The sequence below is a fragment of the Poecilia reticulata genome, linkage group LG15, assembly GCF_000633615.1.
Source record: "Poecilia reticulata strain Guanapo linkage group LG15, Guppy_female_1.0+MT, whole genome shotgun sequence".
NCBI lineage: Eukaryota > Metazoa > Chordata > Actinopteri > Cyprinodontiformes > Poeciliidae > Poecilia > Poecilia reticulata.
The window spans coordinates 4,341,813-4,366,244 of record NC_024345.1 but is presented as its reverse complement, the minus strand read 5'-3'; the positions used below and the strand labels follow the sequence as shown (position 1 = coordinate 4,366,244).

The 24,432-nt window shown below is 40.3% G+C and overlaps 1 protein-coding gene across 1 annotated transcript in view; it reads left to right on the top strand.

The window, feature by feature from the left end:
- camkmt (calmodulin-lysine N-methyltransferase) overlaps positions 1-24,432 on the top strand; it is a 111,555-nt gene that overhangs the window by 75,896 nt on the left and 11,227 nt on the right. Inside the window, exons 6-10 of the mRNA XM_008428730.2 lie at positions 3,983-4,046; positions 8,430-8,496; positions 11,055-11,129; positions 18,832-18,895; positions 21,628-21,759. Of these exons, the coding sequence (XP_008426952.1) occupies positions 3,983-4,046; positions 8,430-8,496; positions 11,055-11,129; positions 18,832-18,895; positions 21,628-21,759 (402 nt within the window). The remainder of the gene's footprint in view (positions 1-3,982; positions 4,047-8,429; positions 8,497-11,054; positions 11,130-18,831; positions 18,896-21,627; positions 21,760-24,432) is intronic.

Genomic DNA, 24,432 nt, shown 5'->3' with positions numbered 1-24,432 from the left:
TATGATTAATGTAGTTACAGTTCTATCCATGTTTTAATGTTGCAGAGCTCAGTCGTTTTGCAAATAGATCAAAGTTTAAACTGGCATGTTGAACATCTTTTATTTGATCATTTTGTGGAATAATTAACAACTAGAAAATGGCACAAAATAAGAATATTGTTTCCACTCTGATTGGCTGCTGTTACTGATTTTAAGTTGAATGTTCATTGCATTTTTCGTAGACACCTGTGAAAATAATTTCTATTCCCATGGCTTTTTTGTTCTCTGGGAAATTATTTTTGATGATAAATACAGAAACAAGCATAAAAATCAAAACATCTACAATAGTGATAGTAATATTAATGATAAAATAATAGTCAGTGCAAAGTAGCCTAAAAATGATTTGGTGGGGGGCGGTGAGGGACCTGGATAAAGGCTGGGCCTAACCCTAACCCTAACCCTAACCCTTGTCGACATTAGGAATGATTACTTTAATGTTCGAAGAAATATTTGCTGTTGCTTTACAAAATCAGCTTGGCAGATTATTTGTGTTTGGTTAGTAAAATCATTATTCTCACAGATTTGTGACCGCTTACTAGCTGAGCGTGCAGATTGATGCTCCTGCGTCGACCAGCTGGACTCCCCTTCTTTCAGCTGTGTGCTCTGGTGGGGCCTGAAGGTGTCGTCCCGTTATTTCAGCAGATGGTGGGCAGCCCAGCACCTCACTCAGTGACCCCTTCAAATGCCCCTCAGGGTTTCAACATGTGTGTGTCTGTATGTTCACTTCTGCAGACAAATGCATGCATGATGGTTCCCTAGCAGGTTGTGCCGTTTTATTTAAACTGATTTCGCCCGTCCAGATGTGGAGACAGGATGTGTCGCAGTAACACAATCTCAAACTGATTTTTTAAATAATTTTTTTTAAAGAAATCCAACCTTTCTTTACAGCATTCAATAAGTGGGGAAAGTAAGGCTTTTTAATAAAACCAGTGTTGGCACAGCTTGCAATCTGTGAATGAAATAAATGATATCAGACTAATATAGTGCTCTATTAGGGCACTCAAAGATGCCTTTCAATGAAATCTCATGTAGGCCGAAGGTGACAATCTGCAGAACTGTTGAGCGTGGCATCATGACCTCTTTGGGATGACAAAATAAAAATCTGTTCACTTTAGCTAAAAAGCTGAAAATTGGATATCCATGAGTTGCAGAAATCGTTTATCAAACACAAAAATCCTTTTTTTTTTCTTTCTCAGAACCGTCACAGTTCCCAAACTTAAACCCAGTGGAGAGCCTATAGGGTGCGCTGCAGAGAGCGTTAGGAGACCTCAGGACTGACTCTGACTCTTAAGGTCATAATGGCCGGTTATGTAATACCTGCCAGTGACTCATTCATTTTGGCTAGTGAGGCAATAAATTGCCAATGATCAGTTGACGAATTTGCCCCAATAACCCAGTTAACTTCATTTAAATAAAATTTTTATTTTAGATTTTAGTGTAGCATTGAAAATAAAGGACAATATGTGGAGCTGGTACAATATTATTAGGGCTAGTTTTATTGCAGTTTTTATGCAGAATTGTGGGCGTGGCAAGATGGTGCCTTTGTGTGGCTTCGCCACCTTTTAACCGTTTTAGCCGTCTGTCGCTTTTTTAACTTATCATATTTTGTGAGCAGACTTATACAGTCTGCTCAGAATAACTAAGCATTGTTTTTCTGAGCAGACTGCTCATTAAAACTAGCTAGCTAGCAGTGGTGGAGAAAGTACTCAAAAAATGTACTTAAGTAAAAGTACAAATACAAAGACAAACACAAACATGTACTCAAGTAAAAGTAAAACTACCACATTAACATTTGTGCTTAAGTAAAAGTAAAAAAGTACTTGCTGAATGCATTACCTAATCCCTAATACAATATCATTAAGTGTACCGATCGTATTTAATTTTAATACATTAGAAATGTGCCATTTTAATGAACAATGCCACAGATAAAGCATGTTTTTATTACGTTTACTCTCTGTAACATAGTTTAGACTTGGATATGTGATTCTATGCATCATAATTTCAGGGATGGAAACATCTCGTCTCCTGTCCTAACATAGCATCAACTTCACTTTTTTTGCCAGTAGTGGCATTTATTTAGAAAGAAATCCAAAAGAAAGGGATTGGAAAGAAGGTGGGTGGGGGAGGACATGCAACCGAGGAGCCACGTAGCAGAGTTGTGGTCAAGACCACCGACCCACGACCAAGTCAAGACCAGCACCCCGTGCTACGTGACATGAAAAAATTTAATTTTACCTATCAAAATTGCTTCTTAAATTGATCTGAAAGATCCACATTCCCATAAAACACCTAGATATTAAATTTTTAGAGCTGAAATAAATTTAATCAGCAAAGATCCGTCCAGAAGAATCGGATCGTTCCTGAATGTCTAAGTCCCTGAACTTCACATTTTAACGGAAAAAAAGCGCAACGCGGCTTGGATGTAACGAGTAACGCGACACTTTTGTAGAAATGTAGTGAAGTAGAAAGTACAGATACTTACTGCAAAATGTAGTGGAGTAAAAGTAGAAAGTACCTATTATTAAATCTACTTAAGTAAAGTACAGATACACGAAAATTGTACTTAAGTACAGTAACGAAGTACTTATACTTCGTTACTTCCCACCACTGCTAACTAGTCAGTTAGCCATCTACTTGTTAGCTAGCAGATAGCATTGATACTATGGAGCATATTCTTCTGACTTGTGGTTGTAAGACCCACTTCTATAAGGATTTTGTCAACTAAATCTTTATTAATAGTACTTTTCATTAGGTTAGATATGTAGTAAGTTGTATTGTATGGGAAAGTGCTCTTGCTAGCTAGATCATTTTAGAAAGATGTGCTAAAATTGAGAATTAGTGTTACACGGTTACTGGCAAAATATTATGTCTAGCTAAAAAAAAATGCAGTTATATCATCAAGTTATCACAGCATTATTGCATCCAGAAGGTAAAATGATGATGTTATTTTCTGCTGTGCAGAGTATAGTCAAAGTCCAAGATTACTCTCTGGAGAAATTCTTGGTTTCCTAAATATTGCCAAACGGGGTTCAGTACAATAATGGCAGCAGAGACACTGATAATTTCACCACTGATGATTTTGATAAACAATAATCTCTTAAAGAGGGAGGGGATTTCTGTGTTTTCTAAGGGTAAGATAATGTTACTGCAACACAAGAGGAATTTCTTTTAAGCCAGTTTGCACGTCTTAACGGAGGTGCCGACAAATTTGACCCACTTGGAGATGCAGGCACCCTCTTTAACAAAAGCCAACAGCCTGACATACGCTTGCTGATACAGGAAGAAGGTAGTTGTAAAGAAAAAGACCGTCAAAAAGCCAAGTCTACACCGGAGCTCACACCCCAACCCCCTCCCTATCTACATCTCCCTCGCACACGTCGAAACGCGGCAGCTCTCCATTCTCTCGACTCCCTCCGTCGCTTTCTCGTCGTCGTTTCGCTGTATACGCTCCGCAAAGTTATATGAAGGGCATCAGGCAGGCCCGGCGAGCCGAGTGCAGAGTGACAGCGGCGAACGGAGTGATGGCTCGGCCTGATAAACACCCAGCGTCAAATGAAAAGGCTTTGCGCTTGCCATCATCCCCTGTCACAATGCAATTACCGAACAGAGTGATAGCAAGATAGCAGGCCCCCACCGCTAGCCACAATGATAAAAGTATTGACTGATTTGATTGAATGATTAAAATAATGCAGACATAAAAATGGGGTGAAGATAGAGAGAGGGGAAAATGGCAGGGAGAGACGGAGGGCGGCGTGGGCCGGGCTGCCAAGGAGCGAGGCTTTTGTAGATACGGTTGTGTCATTATTGTGTGCGTGTGTTCAGATGTTTGCTTCATCTGAGGCTGCTGTTTTTATTTTTTTTTTAATTTTTTGGGGGGGTTTGTTCTTTTGTTCCGTGTTGTTTAATTTCTCCGTCTCTTTCCTGTCTCTCCTCTGGCTCTCAGGTTGCCATTTCTGCTGACGTGAAGGAAGTCCTGCTATCAGATGGGAATGAGAAGTCCATTCAGAGTATCCTTTCATCGTCCTCTCCTCTCTCTCTCCGTCTCTCCATCGCTGCCGTAGCTCCATTAGCTCACAGCGATTCATGTGCTATCGTACAATTTTTGTTCCCGCGAAAGAAAAAAAAATCGCTTTTCTTTTGTCCCTCAGTGAGATAGTTAGGCGTTTGATTGTGTGTCCGTTAGATGGAAATCTATGGTGCAGGAATGTTTTTTTTGTTTTTTTTTTGTTCTGTGATTAAAATGTTCACATCCTAAAGGGGAAAACATTGGGTTTTTTTATTTTGAGTTTCAAATATTTACTTTCCTTCCTATCAGTTTGAAAATGTATTTCAACGGATACCATCTCATTGGATTTATTGACACTGAGAGGATTAGCATCCAAAACGAGAAACAATCAAATTTAAAGTCCTGCAAATTGGGTCAGAAATGCTGCTTTTTCTGATGGTTTGTTGCCTATCAAACGTTAGAGAATGATGGAGCAAAAGGCAGATGAATTAGTGCAACACTTTTGCTGCTTCTCTTCAAGCGTAAATAAGAATACAATTATGGAAAGGAGCGTTTTAAAAAAGATATCCGGTTTTACTTTTAAGACTTGGATGAGAACGATAACTACAGGGCAAAGATTCATGTCTGAATCAACAATTTAAAGAGGTATCTCAGATTTGCTCTAACTGGAGTTCTTTCACTTAAGAGGTTATAATCAGTCATAAGTTTACTGGTGTTAAATAACTTCACTAAAATGAAGACGACTAGTTTCAAAGGATTCTGGTAGCAGTGGCGAGGTCAAGACGAAAGTGGACTTGAAACTGCTTCACTTTCTAAAATGTGGAGCCATGCAAATTATGTTTTATGGGTTTTATTAGGCTGCCAGGTTTGCAAAAGAAGGTTACTTATACAAGATTGCATGTGCCGATGAAACCAAATATTTACATAGACTGTATTAGAAACAAAAAAAAAAACCTTTTTATTTCACTGCCAGCAAAACATGTTGCCACATACTTCACATTCGGGTTCAGGTTTGTAGGTTTTTATGTTGCTTTTGAAGTTATGGCCTCTTCCATTCTGAGTGGCCTTCCAGCCAATGTTGGGTCTGAAAACTTTAACAAGAACATTTGGGTGAATGCGGCTTTATTCATGATGAACCAAACTTTTGGACATGTTGGTTTATTGTGTTAAAAACCTCTGCAGCCGTGCCTCTGCATTACTCTTATGTGGGCAAATAGAAATAATATTTTCGATCCTACATGACCGGAAACATGACATTTTTGTGTGATTTAATGATAGAAAGTGAGAAAGGAGGGCCAATGTCTTTTTAAAAAGTGTACGTAAACATCTTGTTTCAGCTATATATCTGTTAGTTATTCATGATTCATTTGGAAGTGAATAGGATTTGTCAGTGTTCTTTCAGCTGATCAGGCTGAATTCTGCCTTTTGCAAATTTGAACCCCTGCACTGTAAAAAAATATATTTTGTGACTCAACTTGACTCATTCTAGTTCCCTTGTTGGTTTGATTCAGTTAAGTTGTATCAACTTAAACTGTCACTTAACTAAAGCTGTTGGTATAACTTCAATTATGTTGACTTAACTGTCTTTAGCAAGTATATTAAACTAAAACTATTTAGTTAAGAGAAATAAAAAAAAAGTTGCTCCAATTTATTCAGCCAAGTCTTTATTGTATTTCATCAAGTTGATTTAACATGAAAATGTACATTTTTGTAAATTAAATTAAATTAAAGTCAAGTTTAAGATGTAGGTTTTATTACAAATCATGCTTGTGACTGTAAAGGGGGAGCACAAAGTCTTGTTTTAGTCAAGTCAGTCTCTGCCTAAATGCTAATTAATCCTCATTATTACATAATAATTGAGAAGTAATGCATCCAAATATGAAGTCCGTGGTCAGTCTTGTTCCTGGTGTTTTCTGAGTCAGAAATGAGTTTTTTTCCACTGAACTTGCAGCTCATGACAGACCCTAGATGTCGTGTCGGAGTGCAGAAGAACAGCTGGGCACAATCTGAGGAGGGGGAACCTACCAACCGCATCCGCCAAGTTAAGAGCGCTGCGACTGCCATCCTGTCAGATTTAGTTTTGAGAGTTTATCTAATGCTGAGGGTTAGGGTGAGAGCATGAAGCGATCTTTACAATCAAGTTTGTTAAAAATGCTGGGTGTGTTTTGTTTTTTTTTCTTTCTTCTTCAAATTCAGACATGTAATTATGTTTTTAGAAGAAATCTTTAGGTGAGATTTTTGGTGTCGTTTCTTCTTTAAGTGGGCTATCGATCAAAACACAGTTCTTCTTCCCTCATTTCATTTCATCTTTTTTCCCTCCTTTAATCCTTTTAGATCTTCCAGTAATCAATGGGGCAGCACCGCAGAAAACAAAATAAGCAGCTTGTTTCACCGTCTGTTAACAAACGAGGGAAATCTAAATATGCGTCCTCGCTTTCCCCCGTTGAGCGACGCGGTTCTTCCAAATTTAACCGCGCTTACAGCATCTCCGTCCCCAGCCGGGCTACAATGCTCCTTCTCTGATCACAATAAGACCAAACAATAACATCGCGAAGACTGTAAAACACACACTTGGACACGCAAACAATACGCCATTGACCGGCTGCTTTGTTTCCTAGAACAAACACTCGGGGAGAATTGTAAGTGAATTCAGAGCGAAAAATGGAAGCGAGTACACACGCACGCACGCACACACACACACACACACACGCACCCCCCCACCCTCCCCCACAGACACACACACAGAAAAGGTGGGGGGTGAGAAAGACTCAGGATTTGTCCCGGACTTTGCCAAATTGGTCCATTCACACACTTTGTGGTATTTCCTCCCGTTGAGGCCTGAGCCGTGTCCTAATGGCCTCTGTTTATCTCGCGTGGCTTTTTATTTTGCGGCAGAATGGAGAGCGATGGCGGCTGTTGATAGGGCTTCAGATTTATTCAGCAAAATAGATGAGAAGATATGAAAAGGAAGAAGAAGAAGTTGTGAACGGATGGCATATAGTGTACATGCTCTAGGAGAATAGATTTCCCACTTTTCGTAGAAGTTGTTGACCTCCTTTATTGTTGTCAGGCCTCTCGCCCCGCCATAAGGAAAAAAAAACATGCAGCGAAGAGAGCAGAAACCGCTGCTGCTCTGACCTTGAATACTCATGTAGGAAATCAATGGAAATGTTCCATTAAGAATGATTGATGCATGTCATTGGCCGCTGCCGCTCGGCCTCAAGTGATTGAAGAAAATGTTTTTTTTTCCCCCACTTTATAGCTCAACAAGACTCAAAAATCTTTATTTGATTTCTCAAATCTCTTTTTTTTTTTTTTTACTACTGTGCATGTTTTCAGCTGGGGACAAGTGTGTGTGTGTATAAACTTTCCCTCAGTGGCGTAAGCGTGCTCTGACCCGCCTTTCGTCCTCACTCCTTCGCAGGCGCTCCGATTGTGTGCAAATAAGACGCATTTCTGCATCCTAAATGCTCCTCACATGCGTAACCTGTGTTTCGTTTGTGTTTCTCATTGTGGGACACCTCTGAGATCCGTAACAGATTTACAGTGATCAGTTCATCACATGTTCCGGCTCTCTTCATCCATCCCTCTTGTTCTTTCCACCCCCCACCCTGCCTTTGTCGATTGGATTCGTCTCGGCCTTTTGCTGGCTTTAAAGACAAGGAAATCCTAATTGAATTGCTTTGCAACTCCACTAGTCGCTGTATTAATAGACAACTTGACATCAATCACCCTGCCTTTGTGTGTCTTCATTTGTGTGTGTGTGTGTTTTTCTATCTGTGGTTAAAAGCCTTTCCATTGATCCGGTAAGAAGCAGCTGTGATGCAGCGCTCCGTCCCTGGACATCATTTCTGCTCACTCATGCTTTCCTCCATGTGGGTGTTGTTGACCATACAACATGTTTCCCACAATTCTCTAGTTTTATATCTTCTGATATCCTTCCCGGCAACATGACATCAACGTTTACAACGGACGTGCTATTACGTTTGCTTTAAACTAAACATCGCTTTGACAGAGCTGATTTGTCAAATGTTAGGTGACCGTTTGTCTGCTGAACACTTTAAGTTCTTTGTCCCAAAATAATTTCTATCCCTTGTGTCCGCCGATTAAGAGCAACTTGGAGCGTCTTGATTCACAAGCTAATGAGATCTGAGCACCCACAACTTTCTTTCATGGGACTTTTTGATAAATTATAAATGGTAATGTTTCATTTTTAGTTTGTGTTGGATGTGATTTTTTTCAGTGTTGACATAAACATGAATTCTTTCAGTTTTAACCTTTGTGGAGTGAACTTAGCGTTGGTTCGTGAAAAGCGGGAACCTGCGCTGCCGCCGCTGCCTCCTGCCCACATTTTAGAGATAAATCCTTGACCGCTGCACCTCAGATGTTCGGAGAGTGGTCGAGAGAAACAGGCTGGCCGGAAAGTTTGGGTCAACGCACGTATCGTCAAGGTAAGATGCTGTTCAGCTCAAGACAATGATCTTTAGTTTGATTTTTGTTAATGGTTCCTGCACATTGGTTCATTTTACTCTTGTTTGAGCTCATGATCCCTTTTTGGAGTTACAACTTAAAACTTCCCTGTGGTTCTTTTTAAGATTTTATGTAACAAACCAACACAAAGTAGTAAATAATTGTGAAGCGGAAGAATAAAGCTACGTAATTTTCCACCCTAAAAACATTGCATTGATGATTAAATGGTTTAGTCAAAGTTCAGAGCTAAATCCAATTGAGAATTTGTGACATGACTTAAAAATGTATATGTGTTATCAACTGTTCTATTGCTTAAAAGCTTTCTTGTTTTCACTAGAACAATATTTTAGTTTGAGGTGTTTAGATTCGTGGTCTCAAGCCACAGGCTCCTGAAAAGTGTTGAACATAATCATCGGCTGACTCTGTGGGCTAGTTTGAAGTAAATTCGTCAGATTTTCAAATGTCTGCTGTGATTCAAATGCGACTTGGTCAACACTTATATTTGTGCCATCTTGTCGCCCGAATCTCCAACTAGAAATACGGTTGCTTCAGATATTCAGCATGAAAGCACTCGTCCCGTTTTGAGAGTGCTGCAGATTAATTATCGGGCTTTAAAGTCCAAGCATGCGCATAGGATCATCAAAGAAAAGTGACCCTCTTTGATAAGGATCAATGGTCCAGAAAACATGCACACACTCCTCATATGCAAGGACAGGCTAAAATGAACCTAATTGTTGTCCCTGTCTCAACCCCCCCGCCCAAAAAAAACACATTTTCCAATGACTGTTTTTTTTTTTTGCTCCCCTACGTCTTCTCTCTCCGTCTCTCCATCCCTCGCTCCTGAGCATATTTACATGAGTGGTAGATGGAGTGAAAAAGTAAACGTATAATTAGGCTACATTACTTTGATTGTTTTCTTTTCAGATTATGCCTGCTGTCATCTCGGCGCCGCAAGAGAGGGCGAAGGCCACGATGCGATTGTGCTAGGGGATGGAGAGGGAGGGGCATGTCGCGCGATGTCGTTTGCACACTCATGCATACGTGCGAGCGTTGTGTGTTGGGGCCTCCCACTGCGAACTGAGATTGTATTTCTAGCAGGGCCTAATGTTTTGTTTACTGAGTGTTAAAAATGCCTAATTAATAATCCCCCCACCCGTCCTCCAAATCTGCCTGACAGTGGGATAGAGAGAGAAAGGCAAAGTGGCGTGGAAAAAGAGGTGAAGAGGAAAGCTGGGCGCTTAGAGGAGGACAAAACAGCAGCACCGGTTTAGAGGCGGATTTCAGCGGGACAGAAAACTGCAGCGGCATCAGGATGAACCGTGTGTCTCTTTCGTCAAGCATCCCTTTGAGAGCGATATTTATAAAACAAGCACACTTGTTTTTTTGTGAGGTTGTGGGAATTTTACCCTGACATGGTTGCAATTACATGCATGCGTGATTAAAGGCAGGCGATTAATATGAAAACGTTGAATTTGTTGATGTTACAAATTCATGTTTTAGGTCTTGACGTCACCTATCAAGACCTGAAAGTCTCTCTTCGGCTTTTAGGAGGGTTACGTAGTTCATAGCAGCGCGTTACGCAAAAAGATGAGCGAGGAGAGTCAGACCGATATGCTCAGTGGCAAGTTTTGCTTTAAAAAAAAACACAGCAGGCAGACATTGGTATAAAACTAAGGTAGCGCGTACAATGAATTATCTTTCCACCAAAGCACAGCCAATTTACAGTTAACATTTCTAAAGTGCGTTTGAAACAAAACGACTTCTTTTAAACCTTCTTGAATATGAAAACCTGGAAAACGGAAATGTTTTGGTTTGAGACAATACATAAAACACTTTCTGATGGATATATTCTGTACATACATTCAGAATGCATATATATATATATGTATGTATTGTGAATCATTGCATTCTAGCTGTGCCCCGGAGCTCGACTTTGGCAATGTTCTCAAAACCAGAGAAAATAAATAGAAGCGCCGGGGGGTTGAAAAGCAACCTGTGCGGAAGGTGGGCTTTTCCTCTCGGCATGTGTGTGTGTTCACAAGGTATAAATGTCAAGTGTCATGTCAGACGCTCCCTTGCCTTATCCCGCAGACGTCATGTCTTCCTCTCCGATGCGTTCTCCTGGTCTCTACTGAGGCAGAAAAACAGTGGGGGTCACAGAGAGCGAGGTGTCAGACAGCCAGCAGCTCAGTGCTGAAGAGGAAAAGAGCAGTGAAGGTGGAGAAAGAGAAGACGAAGACAAAGAGCTTTTTCTCCATGTCTGGGTCTTTTTTTTTTTTTTTTTTTTTTTTTTTTTCAACAAACACAAATGTCAAGAGTCTTGCTGCTAATTTATTACATCATAGGAAACCTTTATTTGCTAACATCTACCAGCACAGCTGTCTCTGTCAGAATATGTTGAGCAAGCTGAAAGTGACAGCACACAGTCTGCCTACATTTTTTTTTTTTTTTTTTTTTTTTTTTTAGCAGCGCTGCTTGGTTTCTTTCACCACCCGTCCAAATGCTGAACTTTTGTCTCTGTTTCATGTGTGTGTTACAGGGTGGTGAGGTGGGACTGCGAGGTGGACATTTCAGCGCTGGAAGGTTACTTTGATACCGTCATGTGTGCAGACTGGTACGTTTACACACACATACACATCCCCACACACACACAGATTTATCTCCGTATGTGTCCGCTTCTGACATTCAGTCTCACTTTTTGCATGACGGTCCCTGCGTCCCCCCACCTGTGCCTGGACCTTCCCCTGATTCGGCCACACACTCTCTCTTTCTCACACACACACATCCATACGCATGCTCCGATGCCCGCACGCATCCATTTTACACCAAATTGCCTCGTTTTCATGCTTAGTGTCCCAGCAAATGGATGACTTAGGCAAATTGCAAATAATTGCGCCTTGACAAGAAAGGAGACTCTGTAAGATAAAGGAAGAGTCTGGGGAGGAGTGGAAACTGAGATGGAAACGGAGAGATGGAGCAACATAAACACAACAATTAGCCCATCAGATATTATTAAAATGTATGTGACCATCCAGAAAAACCAAATCTTCTCCCCTTCTGCTGAAAGACCAACAATAACGGAGGCGTAACTCAAAAGGAACATGCCATAATACATCTGGGACAAACTTTTAAGAAATTAATTTTAGAAGAGGTTTTATTTTTATTTTAAAAATGCTGCGTTTGCATACGTTGCAGTGTGCTGTTTTGTTTGACTGAATTGTCAAGTGTTTTGGTCAACGTCTGTTGATTTTTAATGTGCTGCATAAATACATTTGCATTGGCATGTTGGGTAAAAGTTTGTTCAAAAATGTATTGAGAATTGGAAAGTTAGTTTAAAGTAGTGTTTTCCCTGCATGCATTTAGATTTTGGACGTTGGAAGAACAAACTCTGTCATGACGATTACAATGGTCAAAAACATCTCCAGGTCAGTTTGACCATGATGCAGCCAAACCTCGCAATTTCTGTTCATCCTGCTTACTTTTTACCAAGGGAACAAGCTATTTTAGGCAAAATTGACTTAACCATTACATATTAGTTTATTTGTTTTTTGATATTGGGCAAATAAAAAAATTGGGAAATAAATAAGCATACAAATACTGTATAAAACACAATATAAAATTGTATTTTATGTTAAAAATAATAATAATAATAATAATAATAATAATAATAATAATAATAATAAACTGTAGGTCTGATACCAGTTTGATCGAAATATAAGATACAATAATCACAGCATTTTTGAGAACTGAGAATAAATCTTACTGTTGTCCACACAATTCTGGGACCATAAGAAATTTACTTGACATGGTATTTCTATATTGGACACTATGTTCAAGAGCAACACTACTGAAAAGCTTCATCATGCCAATGTGATCACTTTTTAAATTCAATCATCAGATCGTAGATGTTTATTCATGGACGAAGTTGGAAGAAGAAGGATTGTCCAGAAACGTGAGCTTTTCAAGTCAGTGTCTAAGCTGCCGGACAGACCAGAGAAGCCCAAATAAATGATCAGAGTGAATTGTAAAAGTCTGAAAGTGGAGCCTGTTTGGGAGATCTTCCACTCACACATGAAGTCTGGAGGCCATTGGCAGGATGCCGAGATTCGTTGCGACATTGTGAAGGCTTTGGGCATTGTGGTCAACATTTCTCTTTGGGATCTCCTGAAGGCCTGCAGAGTTTGAGTCGTGTTTTCAGTTTTTAGGTAAAGAGACAGAGTGTGTTCCATCCATCAAGAGTTTCAGCCTCTCTGGGGAAGTGTAATTTAGGAAGACTTGCACTGATTGGTGAGCTCAGAGTGAAACCTTTCGTTTCATAGTTTAGCTGTCCAGACCACATGTGGTGTGGCCTGAGGGATTTCGTGGAGAATATTGTAGGTGCATCAGCAGCCAGGAAAACTTTCTATCCTTCTTCTCAACACAAAGTTGAGCATGTGTCCAGTGTGGCTAAGATTCTGCTAGAGGACTGCCTCTTGTCACAATCCTGTTTGATGAACAGAAATGATGTCAAGTGATAATTTTTTGAAGTGTAGGGTTGTCTGGTTTGAGAGCTCGGCATCTTGTCTTTGCTTTTTGCATCTGAGGCGGTCATGTTGTTGTCCTCGTGCCACTTAACCCGCCAACTAGGAAACGTAAAAAAGAAAAGCTCTCTATTTAGTGATCCGTCTACATTTTGACCCTTATGAGATATGGATCATTTTCTGTGACAATGAGTTCCTGAGATTCCTCCAAAGATTGGCTGAGGAGGTCCACCATCTGGGTCAAACCTGGGAATGGAGCTGCCTCTCCGATGCATCAAAGGAAGTACATCTGATCACGACGCCTCCTGGGTGACTCTCTCTAAAGCGTCTCCTGGCAGATCCCGCTGAGAGGAGACCCTTAACGACAGACCCAGAACTCACCGGAGAAAGACGATCCGTCTCATCTTTTTCAAGTGGAGGAATTGAAAGTGTGGCTGTGTTCTTAAGCCTCTCACCTTCTTTCGGTCTTTGGGTGGTCCCACTTACACAGTCCCAGTAATTCCTGATGTGGGCAGTTGTGTTAAAACTCTTAAAGGGGCACGGGGAGGGCGGGGGGGGATACACATTTTCCAACTTCACAAACACTGAAGAAATCCAGGTTGCATAAGGGTGTGCATCTCTCTGCATAAGTGTGTGCAATGTGTGCTAAGTGCTGCATTAGCAAATGGCATTATCATTATTTTAATGTCATGGTCATTACAGGTAATAGTCAGGTACAACACCCATAGAGAGAGGGGGTGCAAGCAGCTAAAAGAGGATATTTTACAGTGGACTGGCGCATTTGCGTGACAGACAGAAGCAGTACGTCTGAGACCGCGGCAAATTGTACGTGAGGTTTTGATATTGCAGGTTCTTTTCCCCCCATTTATCACAGCAGAACACCAAGCCAAAGCCGCGCGCGCCTGCGCAAGAGCCGGAAAGTTGTTTTTCTGTGTGGTCCCGCAATCTTTTCCCGCATGCAAATGCAAGCGAGCGATTTGTGCGATGATTGCGCTGCCGGCAGCCGAAGAGCAACGGCTGCCGAATTAACGCACGAGTCGTTGTGACGATCACCTTCGAAAAGGTCAACAGCAGCAAATTGCACTCCAATTAATTACAGCTTCTACCTGTTACAGTGGATCTACTGCTGAGAAGTAGCAGGAGGAAGGAAGGAAGGAAAGTTTGCCTCAGCTGCCAGTGTTGTGCCCTTTTCTTGTGATTTTTTTTCCATCTTCGATGAAATCATGTTGCTAGAAAGTTAAACGGAGCCTTAAGACAGATCTAACATGTAGGATGTAATTTGAGCTGCACATCTTTCCAAGTTCCTTATTGTACATGTTGGGTAACATAATTGTTTTTCTAATAAACACGGCTAAAGATTCAATTGCAGACTTAAATAAAAACGTTTAAAAGTGCGTTCAACTTTGAGCTACACATTTCATTTTCACAAGCCTGAATTCTGCGCCCTTTGATCAAACCTGCTACAGACAAATAAACATTTAAATGTGCATGAAGACACAACATAGGCAACAAAACAATCTGCTCACCAGGAACAAGCATCGGGAAACACACAAATTGCTGGAGTGTTGTCTGTCTCCTCACATTTATGGCTGGCAGACACGGGGAGACCTGGAGAGACGGGGATTCCTGCATTGGACATGTGGATGGCAAGGAATCTTTGGCTGGGACGCTCGGAATGTCTGCCTTCTCCAAAAACCTGCCCGTGTGTGTGCGTCGAGATAAAGCTCTGCCTCTGTGTCTGCATCATTGTGAAATAGTCCATGTCTGCATGCGGGTTTTTGTTTGTGACAAATTGCTGGCTTTGCTGCGTTTTGGTTTCGATCAAGCTGGCTGGGTTGGGTTCCTGGTATGCAGAAGTCTGTCTGATCACTTGTGTCAGCGGTATTGAAGAAAAGATAAAAAAAAAAAAGATGAAATTAAGCGGTGTCACTTTACTTGAACACAAATGCTTGCATTCTTACTAGTTGTATATTTGAGTCTGTGATAGGTGGACGACCTGTGCCAGATTCGCCCCACCTTTCAGCAATTGGCCACTACCGCCACCAAAAATCTTTCATGCACAGTGTATGTTAATGAATATTTATAATATTTCCAACTTTCGGCACAAGATGTATTAATTCACAAATGACACAAAATAAACTCTTCCCTTCTCGTCTCAGACTCTGACATTAATACGGATCATCCGTCTGTCGTGATCAGAAAACGAGGGAGAGCACCGCTAAGAAAACAATGAGTAACGCTTATGTTGATAAACATGCAGCGAGTTTAACCGTGGAAATTACACACTGTGGAGAAGAAACTTAACTACCCACAAAGATATTTGTAAAATAAATGAATAACTTCTGCCTGATTTCTTTTTTCTTTTTGCATAAAAATCTTTTTTTTTTGTAGTAAAGCAGTTCCTCTCTAAAAATTATTTTCTGCGGTGAGATTGGCCTTTTGCCACCTGAGGGATTTGAAAGTGTGAGCCGTTTTGCTTTCTGCAAACACGCCGCTTGCAGAAAGCAGTGTGTGTCTGCCTTTCATTGCTTTTTTTTTTATTGGTATATGCTAGTATATTTAATTAGCTGTAAGCGGAAAATTATCATAATTAACAGAAATAACGGCTTTTGAACGTCCATCTGTGTGTAATTAACTTATCTAATGTGCTTCATTTAGTGATAAAGTTCCAGAAATGGGCTTTTCAATAATATTCCAATTTATTGAACGGGTCTGTACAGTTTGGTTGGTTGCGCAACATTTTCTGGACATGTAGAGAAATTACAATGAGAGAATGTTGCAGGCTAAGCTAATCGCACGCTGTACTTTTACTGCATCTCTTTTATCGACTTTTCTGTGGGGCCATCAAATAAATGCAACTTGTGAGAAAACATCTTTTGAAAGACGTCACAGTGGTGATACAAGACATTTAGAAACGATGGCCGCTTGGGTTGCTGTGGTGGCGCAGGGGTTATGCACAGCCCACATAAGGAGGCCTTCGTCCTCGACGCGGCCGTCGCAGGTTTGATTCCCGGCCTGGTGACCTTTGCGTGTCGTCCCTCACCCTCATTACCGACTTTCCTGTCTGAGCACTTTCAAATAAAGGCCACTAGAGTCAAAAAAAGAAATGATAACCGCTTCCATGTTTATGTATGTAAATATTTCCTTAAAATCAAATATCTCTGTAATTGATTCAGACTTTATTTGATCGCAGCTTCAAACTTGCCGTCGTTCTGAGGAATGAGGCTTTACGGATCATCCTTTACAAATGTGTAGGCGTACGTGTAAGCAGACAGATATAGAAGCCGTGCTTAAACACAGTCTCACACGCCCGCGCTCTGACCTTCGACCTCCAGCCAGGTTAAACGGGAGTTCACTGGGCTGTTCTGGATGGGAGGGGTCACGGCCAGACAATAGGGCCCCCACTGTCCGGGTGCATCGGGGGTGACCTCAAAGCCCTCTGAGGGGGAAGACGACTTAATTCGGGAGCGTGACCCTGACATTCAAACTGTCTGGTGGAGACGGCTTCATCTTGTTTTCTCTGCTAAAAAAATCTTCCATATTGAAAGTATTGTCGTGAGAAATTCGGAAAAATCGAACCTCGTAAAACCTTCTATGATGAGCCTGGCTTCGTATTTAATATTTATTGACTGACACACTGCTCTCTTTGAAATAATTTCATTGTATTTTTGCGACGAATGTCGCCACTCGCCTCATCTATGATGGAGGTTTTGGTAGACGCTTTTAATTTCTTGTATTTCTTTATTTATTTAGTTATATATTTTATGTGAAATTATAATTTAGAATGAATCTAGCTTCACTTTATTGCCTAGTTAATGATTTCTATCCCTATTATAGTCGCATTTCTTATCACAGCATCAGCGTTTGTGTGTCGTGGCAGCAGCTTTTTCATTCTTCTGGTAAACTGTTGCCCCCTGAATGACACTCTGTCCTTCCCTTGGCCCGTGTGTGTGTGAGAGGGTGTGTGTGTTTCTCAGCTGTTACCTCCACCCAACCAGCTCACTTCCTTGTTTTCCTTGCCACTCACTTTTCCTGTGAATTGATATGTTTGGCAAAATAAACCAAACCGAAACCTCTCACCTCTACAGTCAAATAAACTTCTGCCAGCCCTTAAAAGAATAATACATTCTCCTCATATACAAACACATCCTGTTTTTTGTTTTGTTTTTTTTTTGTTCCAATATGGATTGCAACACATACGTTATTCTGTCAAAGTGCATTAATTATACTTTTGATAGATTACAGCACCTTAATAAACACATTTCTGTGTAAGCTTCGGCAGAACAAAGGCCTTCTGGTCTGAGCGCTTTTTGTGCGCGACGGAGGTCAGAGGATTTTCTAAGAGGAAAGGTGGAGACCAAAACGGGAGGGACGGAGTCCAGATTGCCACGCCGCTATCCAGGTGGACGGATGTGCAGGATTATGTCAAATCTGGACCGGATTGTTGCATTTTAGTCAAATTATTCCCTCCATATCTGTGACCGGAGGCACACACACACACACAGAGACTCTATATTAGTTGCATAATGGCTTAAATTTGTCATCGTGGGTAGGCAGCGACTCTGTTTATAATTATTGTGATTTTTGTTGCATCCTGTCAGCGGTCCCCAGTCTGTATCAACACTCTGGGGATTCTTCTGTTTAAAGGAGGAAACTTGAGTTTTTGTAACGTAAAGCAGAAACGCTTGTTTTACTTATAAGTTTCCATTCAAAGAACACAATGTGCGGTTGTGTTCACTTTTTGTTGTACAAACTTTCCTTTTCAGAGCACACAGTTTTGTGAAAAAGTGAGGAAGTGATATGAGAAATATCCCTTCGCTCATACAGATACTGTACGTCAACTTGAAAAGTTCTCAGAAATTCATCCAGCAAAAAACAGGAGAAGAAATTGAAAAACCTTGTATATTTAACTATCTGCTGCACTTCAGAAAGAACGCTGCTGAAGTTTCTGAAGTTATTCCAAGAATATGGATTAACACAAGCTGTTGGAAATATCGTGTCCAAACGTTTCCTCCAATTAGGAAACACAACTTTGTTGGATTTACTGAAGAAGTTTAACTGTAATCGAAACACTTTATTTTGCATTAACGCATTTTCTGTTCAATCTGTGTGGGGCGGCCGAGGCACCATTACTCTTTGCTCTCATAAAAATGACTTTAAACTGTGCGATGGAAACGATTATCATTTGCATTTTACAGCTGAGGGTTCAGACTGTAACGCAGACAGATTCAATAGAGTAGAAAACCCTTTAAAAAGTTGATGTTTGTGATGCTCTACTTCTGTATTAATGCAAATGAATTCTTTTGTTTCCAACAGATCAGGGCTATAAACTTGACTTCGTCCTCAACGCTGTTATTGTTTGCTGCTGAAATGTTTTTCTTTCAACTTTTACTGTGACGGTTTAATCCTCGCCTCTTAATCTGCGTACTGCTTTCATATTTTTCAAGGTGCCGTTGTAGCATTTTGATGTGGCAACAACAAAACATATATATATTTATATATATTTATATATATATATATATATATCTGTCAACGATGGTATCTGTGCATGCTGGATGTTTTTTTGACCTTCTTTCTTCCTCTTAGCGCCTCGGCACCGGGCTGAGCTGGCAGCTGCTCTTGGAAAACAGGCCGAGAGCATCTTACTCATGCAAATTGTTTTTCTCCTCTCCCTCTCTGTGAATTTATTAGTAAACAGAGCACAAAAAAAATATAAAAGAAATAAATAGCCTGCGGCTTTATCGGCCCTGCCATCTGCAGAACTCATTCTAACCTGAGCCTCCATCTCTCTTTCAGTTTGTTTCTCGACCAGTACAGAGCCTGCCTGGTTGATGCCATAAGGAGATTACTGCGACCCAACGTAAGTATGTGTGTGTGTGTGTGTGTGGGTCTACTGTATATATCTGCTTATCCCCTCCCTCCTAACCCACCTCCCCTCCTTCTCTCAATCATAATTACCCCCCCTCCACCCCCTGTCACAAACCCTACACACATTAATAGTCTAACAGGGTTAATATCATGTAATACTTTAATGCTTATTATGAGCAACTTGAATGCGGCGCTCTGATCTCGGTCTTCCTCTTCCTTTCCGTTCCCTTAATCATAAATCCAAGGCAACTTCTCCCTTTTGGCCCCGCGATAAGACCCCATGCTGTGACAGTCAAAGCAAATATGGGGGCGGTGGTGGAAGGGATAGGGTTGAGATTCAATTCATCTGAGGGATGATGGGGTTTGTTCAAGTACAGAGGCCAAACGGCCATAAGGGAGATCAGTCCAGAGAAACGCTACATGAAGCGTGGAGATGTTAAGAAGAAGAAGAAGGAGAAGAAGAAGAAGAAGAAGAAGGGAATAATGATACAAAGAAATTATACGGTTGCTGTAGTGGAATTTATTTATTATTAGGAAGGTGGTAAATATTTCATTTTTGTTAAAACGTAATAAAATCTCACCCCTTATCCATGTTATTATTAGCTTTTGAGATTTTTCATAAGAAACAAGGTTTTTTTTTTTTTTAGATTCATTTCAAAGCTAAATCTGGCAGGCGTATGAATACTTTCAGGCTTAACTTTAGCTCCGTTTAACAGAAATAAATGCAAAACCGTCTGATTAGGTGTGATTCTTCGTGACAATCCAATTAGATGAAATAAGAAGCTCTATTTGTCAAATTTGTTGATTTGTTTATTGATTTGAAAGGGTTTTTTTTGCTGTTGTTTATTTGTCTTTACATCTTTTGAATATAATTACAGTGTAAAAACTTGATTGGAAGGGTTCAGGATTACGTTTTTAAAATAAAATGGAATCCTAAACAGTTTCTCAATGAATTTTGATAACTTTAACAAAAGTTTAATTAATTCACCCCTTAGCAAAATTTACCCTCCTAAAACCAAGGATTGTTCATCGCTGATTTTCTGGCCTGATGATTCTGTCTTGCTCATGAGCTGCTAGCATTTATTATTATTGTGCTTTATTTCTGTAGTCACAAAACCACATTTCTGTACGGCAGAGAGTTGGACAGTCAAACCTGAGCCTAAGAGCGTACTTTTACATCATTAATCGTCTAAGCGGGTGTGAAACACTCATCAAAGATGGCAGCTTTCTGCACCAAGAAAATGTCATGTAGAGAACTACAAAAGTAGGAAATGATGAACGGATAAAATAACCAATAACTCTTCTAATGCTTCATAGGACAATAGCATAAAATAACTTTATTCTTCTTTTTTGTGTAAAGATCCTTGTCTATGATCCTAAAAGGTCTGAATACATACAGAATTCCCATGTTTGGGAATGTTTAACCATTTGACTGAGGAAGTCAGCTGGCATTACGCTGTGAGGAAACTACAAAAACCCAAATAATCCAGGGAAACAGGAAACGGTGCTGAAAGGAATTTATTCCCAGGCCTCCAGACTTCCCAACAAACTTATGGAAGCATTCTGCTCCTGAAACTTAACTTAATGTTTAGGTGAGCTTTCACAGCGTCTATTGAAAGGTTTTAAAGTTACACACAAATGTTCACAAGTTATTTAAGTAAGAAATCTTGTTGGTTGTTTTTAACGATCCGTGTAAGGTGTTAAATTTAAACCTGAATGTTGAAATGCGCCGTAGAGAAGCGGTGCAGACACGAAGGTAGCGATGGAAGTAGTTTTCCCTCACGTTGCTGACAGGATAAGTGAGCCGCCGCGGTTTTAATGCCGAAAGCTGACAAATGACGGGCGCGACATCTGGCCGCCGCCGTACAGCTGTGCGTTAAGGCTCTTCGTGTCTCTGCCTTTAATCCGGCGGAGATAATTCGGGGGGCTAATATGATTTGAGTGTGGGCCATGAGACTGTTGCTGCCACAACAAGCTTTGGCAAATATTTAATAATTTGCTAAGCTGATTAAACAATTAACAAAGCAATTACTTCTCCCTTCTAATGGCACTAATTTGTTGTTTCTGACAAAGGTGGTCCATCCGTTGGGCTGTATCCTCTTATTCAGCTGATTAGAGCTGGAAGGAATCTGTTTGTTTGCTTTTGTGGCTTTTAGACAGAGAACAAAAAAAAAAAAAAAAAAGAGAGCGAGAGGGAGAGAAAAAAAAGACAGAATCCGACTGGATATACAGATGAATTATCATCTGTCAAAGCAAGTGATCCTGCTGTTTTCATTGCCTTTTGTGTGCTTTTAACCCGTGATGTGTGATTGTGCGTTTCTTTGTGTGTTTATTGAATGTTTGAGGTTGTGTCAGCATCCGTTGTCGCTTCATTTAATTAAGAGAGAGAGAGAGAGAAAAAAAAGAAAAATCAACATGAAATGAAACTGAAAGCTGAAGGATTACAAAGAAGCTTTGAACCTGTTACTAAGCTTCTGAGCGTTTGCAGGATTTCTGTGATGCATGTGTTCACGTTTGCTACTTTGATTTTACTTTTCCTTCTTTCATTCCTTCTTTCTTTCTCTGACTTAAAGTTTTGTTTATTGTGCAACATGTATGGCTTTTAGGCATTAAAAAAAATCGGAAATAAGCTGTGATAAATTGTGTGAGTTACCCTATTTTTTTCAGCTCAGTGTTCTAAACTGAGAAGAAGAAAAAAAACAATTTTTTTGTTTTCACACTCAGGGCGTGGCGTTGGTGTTCGCTCCTGGAAGAGGTGAAACTCTAACAGTGTTTTGTCGGCTGGCCCAGCAGGCCGGTCTGTGCGTCTGCCAACACCAGCAGTACGACGCTCAGGTCTGGGATGTTCATCTAAAGGTAAGAAAAGAAAGCTGACTGAATCAAACCCCACCATTATTGGCATTCCTTTGCGTAAATAGCTTTAAAATAAATTCTTCTTCTTATAGCCGGAGCATAAACTCAGACGGAAACATTTAGCTTTTATTGCATTCGTCTGCGTTGCAACCTGAAGAAATAATGTGACGTGACCGTTATCGGTTCCTGTCAAATAAACGTAGCATTTCTTTTACTTTATTGAGATGGGTTTTAGTGTGGAGGAATTTCTAAACGTTAGGATTGTTTTTACATCTTCCTTCCTTGATATTGTAAAACAATAATATAGTATTATTAGCTGTGTTTCCATCACAAATGTATGCAAATCTTTGTCGCTAATGTCAAAAAACACAACTTCGCAATTGCAGTGGTCCCACTAAATGGGAAGTGAAATTAAAATCGCGTGTGAATAATCTACTTCACAGAATAAGTCATTAAAAATCGTATAAACGACGGATATAAACAGATGAAATATATTTATAACTCTAGCCAGCGCTCACCACATATCAGCCAACAGAGGAGACGGTGGCATTTTATTCAGGCTTTGGAGGGATAAACCCCTTTTACTAGGGAGCGTCTAAGTATGTAGTGATTTTACAGAAGAGGTGTGGACTGAACACGGTTGAATGACACAAAACGTTTTACGAACTGTGCGATGCGGTGAGAGCTCTGGTGGAACCAGCTGTGCGCTGTCCGAAAAAAAAACAAAAAACAAAACCATCATCCTCCTACCACTTCCTGTTGTCTTCCTTGTGGTTTTTGCCAGTAGTAACATCCAGCTGTCGATCCCCACAAATCTGGAACAAACTCCCAGGAAACTGCAAAACAACTGAAACACTGAGTTCCTTTATGTCTGGACTAAAAACTCAGCTGTTTTGAAAACTAATCATGAAACATTAATCAATAATCTGATGTGCAAAATGTAATGTTGTTGGCTGTGTGTTCTATGACTTTGTAATTCTGTGTTTTTATGATGTAGAGCACTTTGAAATGCCTTGTTGCTGAAAGGTGCTATACAAATAAAATTAGACAGACAGACAGACAGACTCATGTGGTACAAAAACAGTGTTTAATTTGCATTTTGCAAAATACGTCCTTTTCGATATGGCTAAAAAAAACCTCCTCATCCTAGAGTTTTTTTTTTTTTTTTTCAAATTGCAGTCTTTCCATTTAGCAAATTGATTTCTTAATTTCAAATTGGCAATTTTATGGTTAATGGAGCTACTGACAATCAAGGTCAATGAAGCAATATTTCCTCCCTTCTTCCCCCTGAACAAATAGAGTCGGGAAGAAATTTGTTCTGGATAATTATGAAATGTATTCATGAAAACTGTGTCAAAAAAGTGGAACCTCCAACGACTGAAGAACGAACGTGATGCAATCTACAATAAGACGGGTCTTTCAGGCTCAACCGAGTCCTCAACAGATGCCTAGTCACTTATTTCTAAGTTGACTTTAGCTCTTGCTGTCTTCCTGTGTCTCTTAGTCGTAGATTTGGTGTGACACAGGACACCACTTCCTTCAGTCTCTCTTCAAAATGGGAGAAGCAGGAGAGCATATCATTGTAGCAAGGCCGGCAGGTGTGCGGTGACTTTTCGAAGTTAGGAAACGTCTATGAGGACATTTCTCTTCACACAAACCTGTTGATAGATATATAGCCAAAGTAATAGTTTAAATACACGAATACCATGATAAATAAGGCATTGGACCTGGAGTTATGTTGATAGCAGCACATTCAGGAGGAGACTAAGAGAGAAATCTACTGTACTTAATGTTAGAGAACTGAAGTAAATTGGTGTGGTTTGCGATTATGCTACTGCAACAGGCTTTTTGCACATCTTTACCAGAGGATCCCATAAAACATGTTTATATTGATGAAGGAAAATCAGTTGTTAGACATTTTGCTTTTAATATAATTTTCTTTCTCCCCCCCCACACATCTCTATACATATTGTCCAGCTTTGCAACTTAATGTCCTTTCTGCAAAGAAACTCAAGATGTTTCTAGACTTAGGAGAAATCTGAAGACTACACCCAAAGCCAAAGAGTTTTCTTTTAATCTCCTTTAAAACCCAACCTTGATAGTAAAGGAACAAAAGCCGCCACTGCTTGACAGGGGAACCAGCAACAGTTCAGACCGAGCAAGGTGCACCTTTTTGTGACGCTTAGCCCGGAGGAAAATCAAGCTGCCTAAACTGGTCGCCGTGAGAATCGAAGATGGAAGGGGAGAAACGAGAGCAACATAGATAAAGGAGCTACAGAAAGCCCATGAGTAGGCCGAGTTAAAAGAAGTGGTGTCCAGCTGTTAACTCCATTACACACACTGCTACAGAAGAACAGGACAGCGAGGAGTGGACTAAATTGGCGCACGCGTTCACCTACACTGGTGCGAGAATTGGACAGACTGGCCATTAAAGTGGCTGTTAAAGTGGCTTAAACCTCAGTGAGGAAAATCTCTCCCTTTCTCCCGTCTATTTACTGTTCTTTTTTACTGCACCAACTTTAGAGGTTCTGGAAACACCTCACACATTTCACGGTCCGAAATGTTCCCTTTCTGTAGACCTTAGCTACTACTGTCTAGACGTAATCATACATTAGGACTGGGTCACAGTCAATATTTTATTCATACATTGAGTAAAATGTAAAAAAATAAATAAAT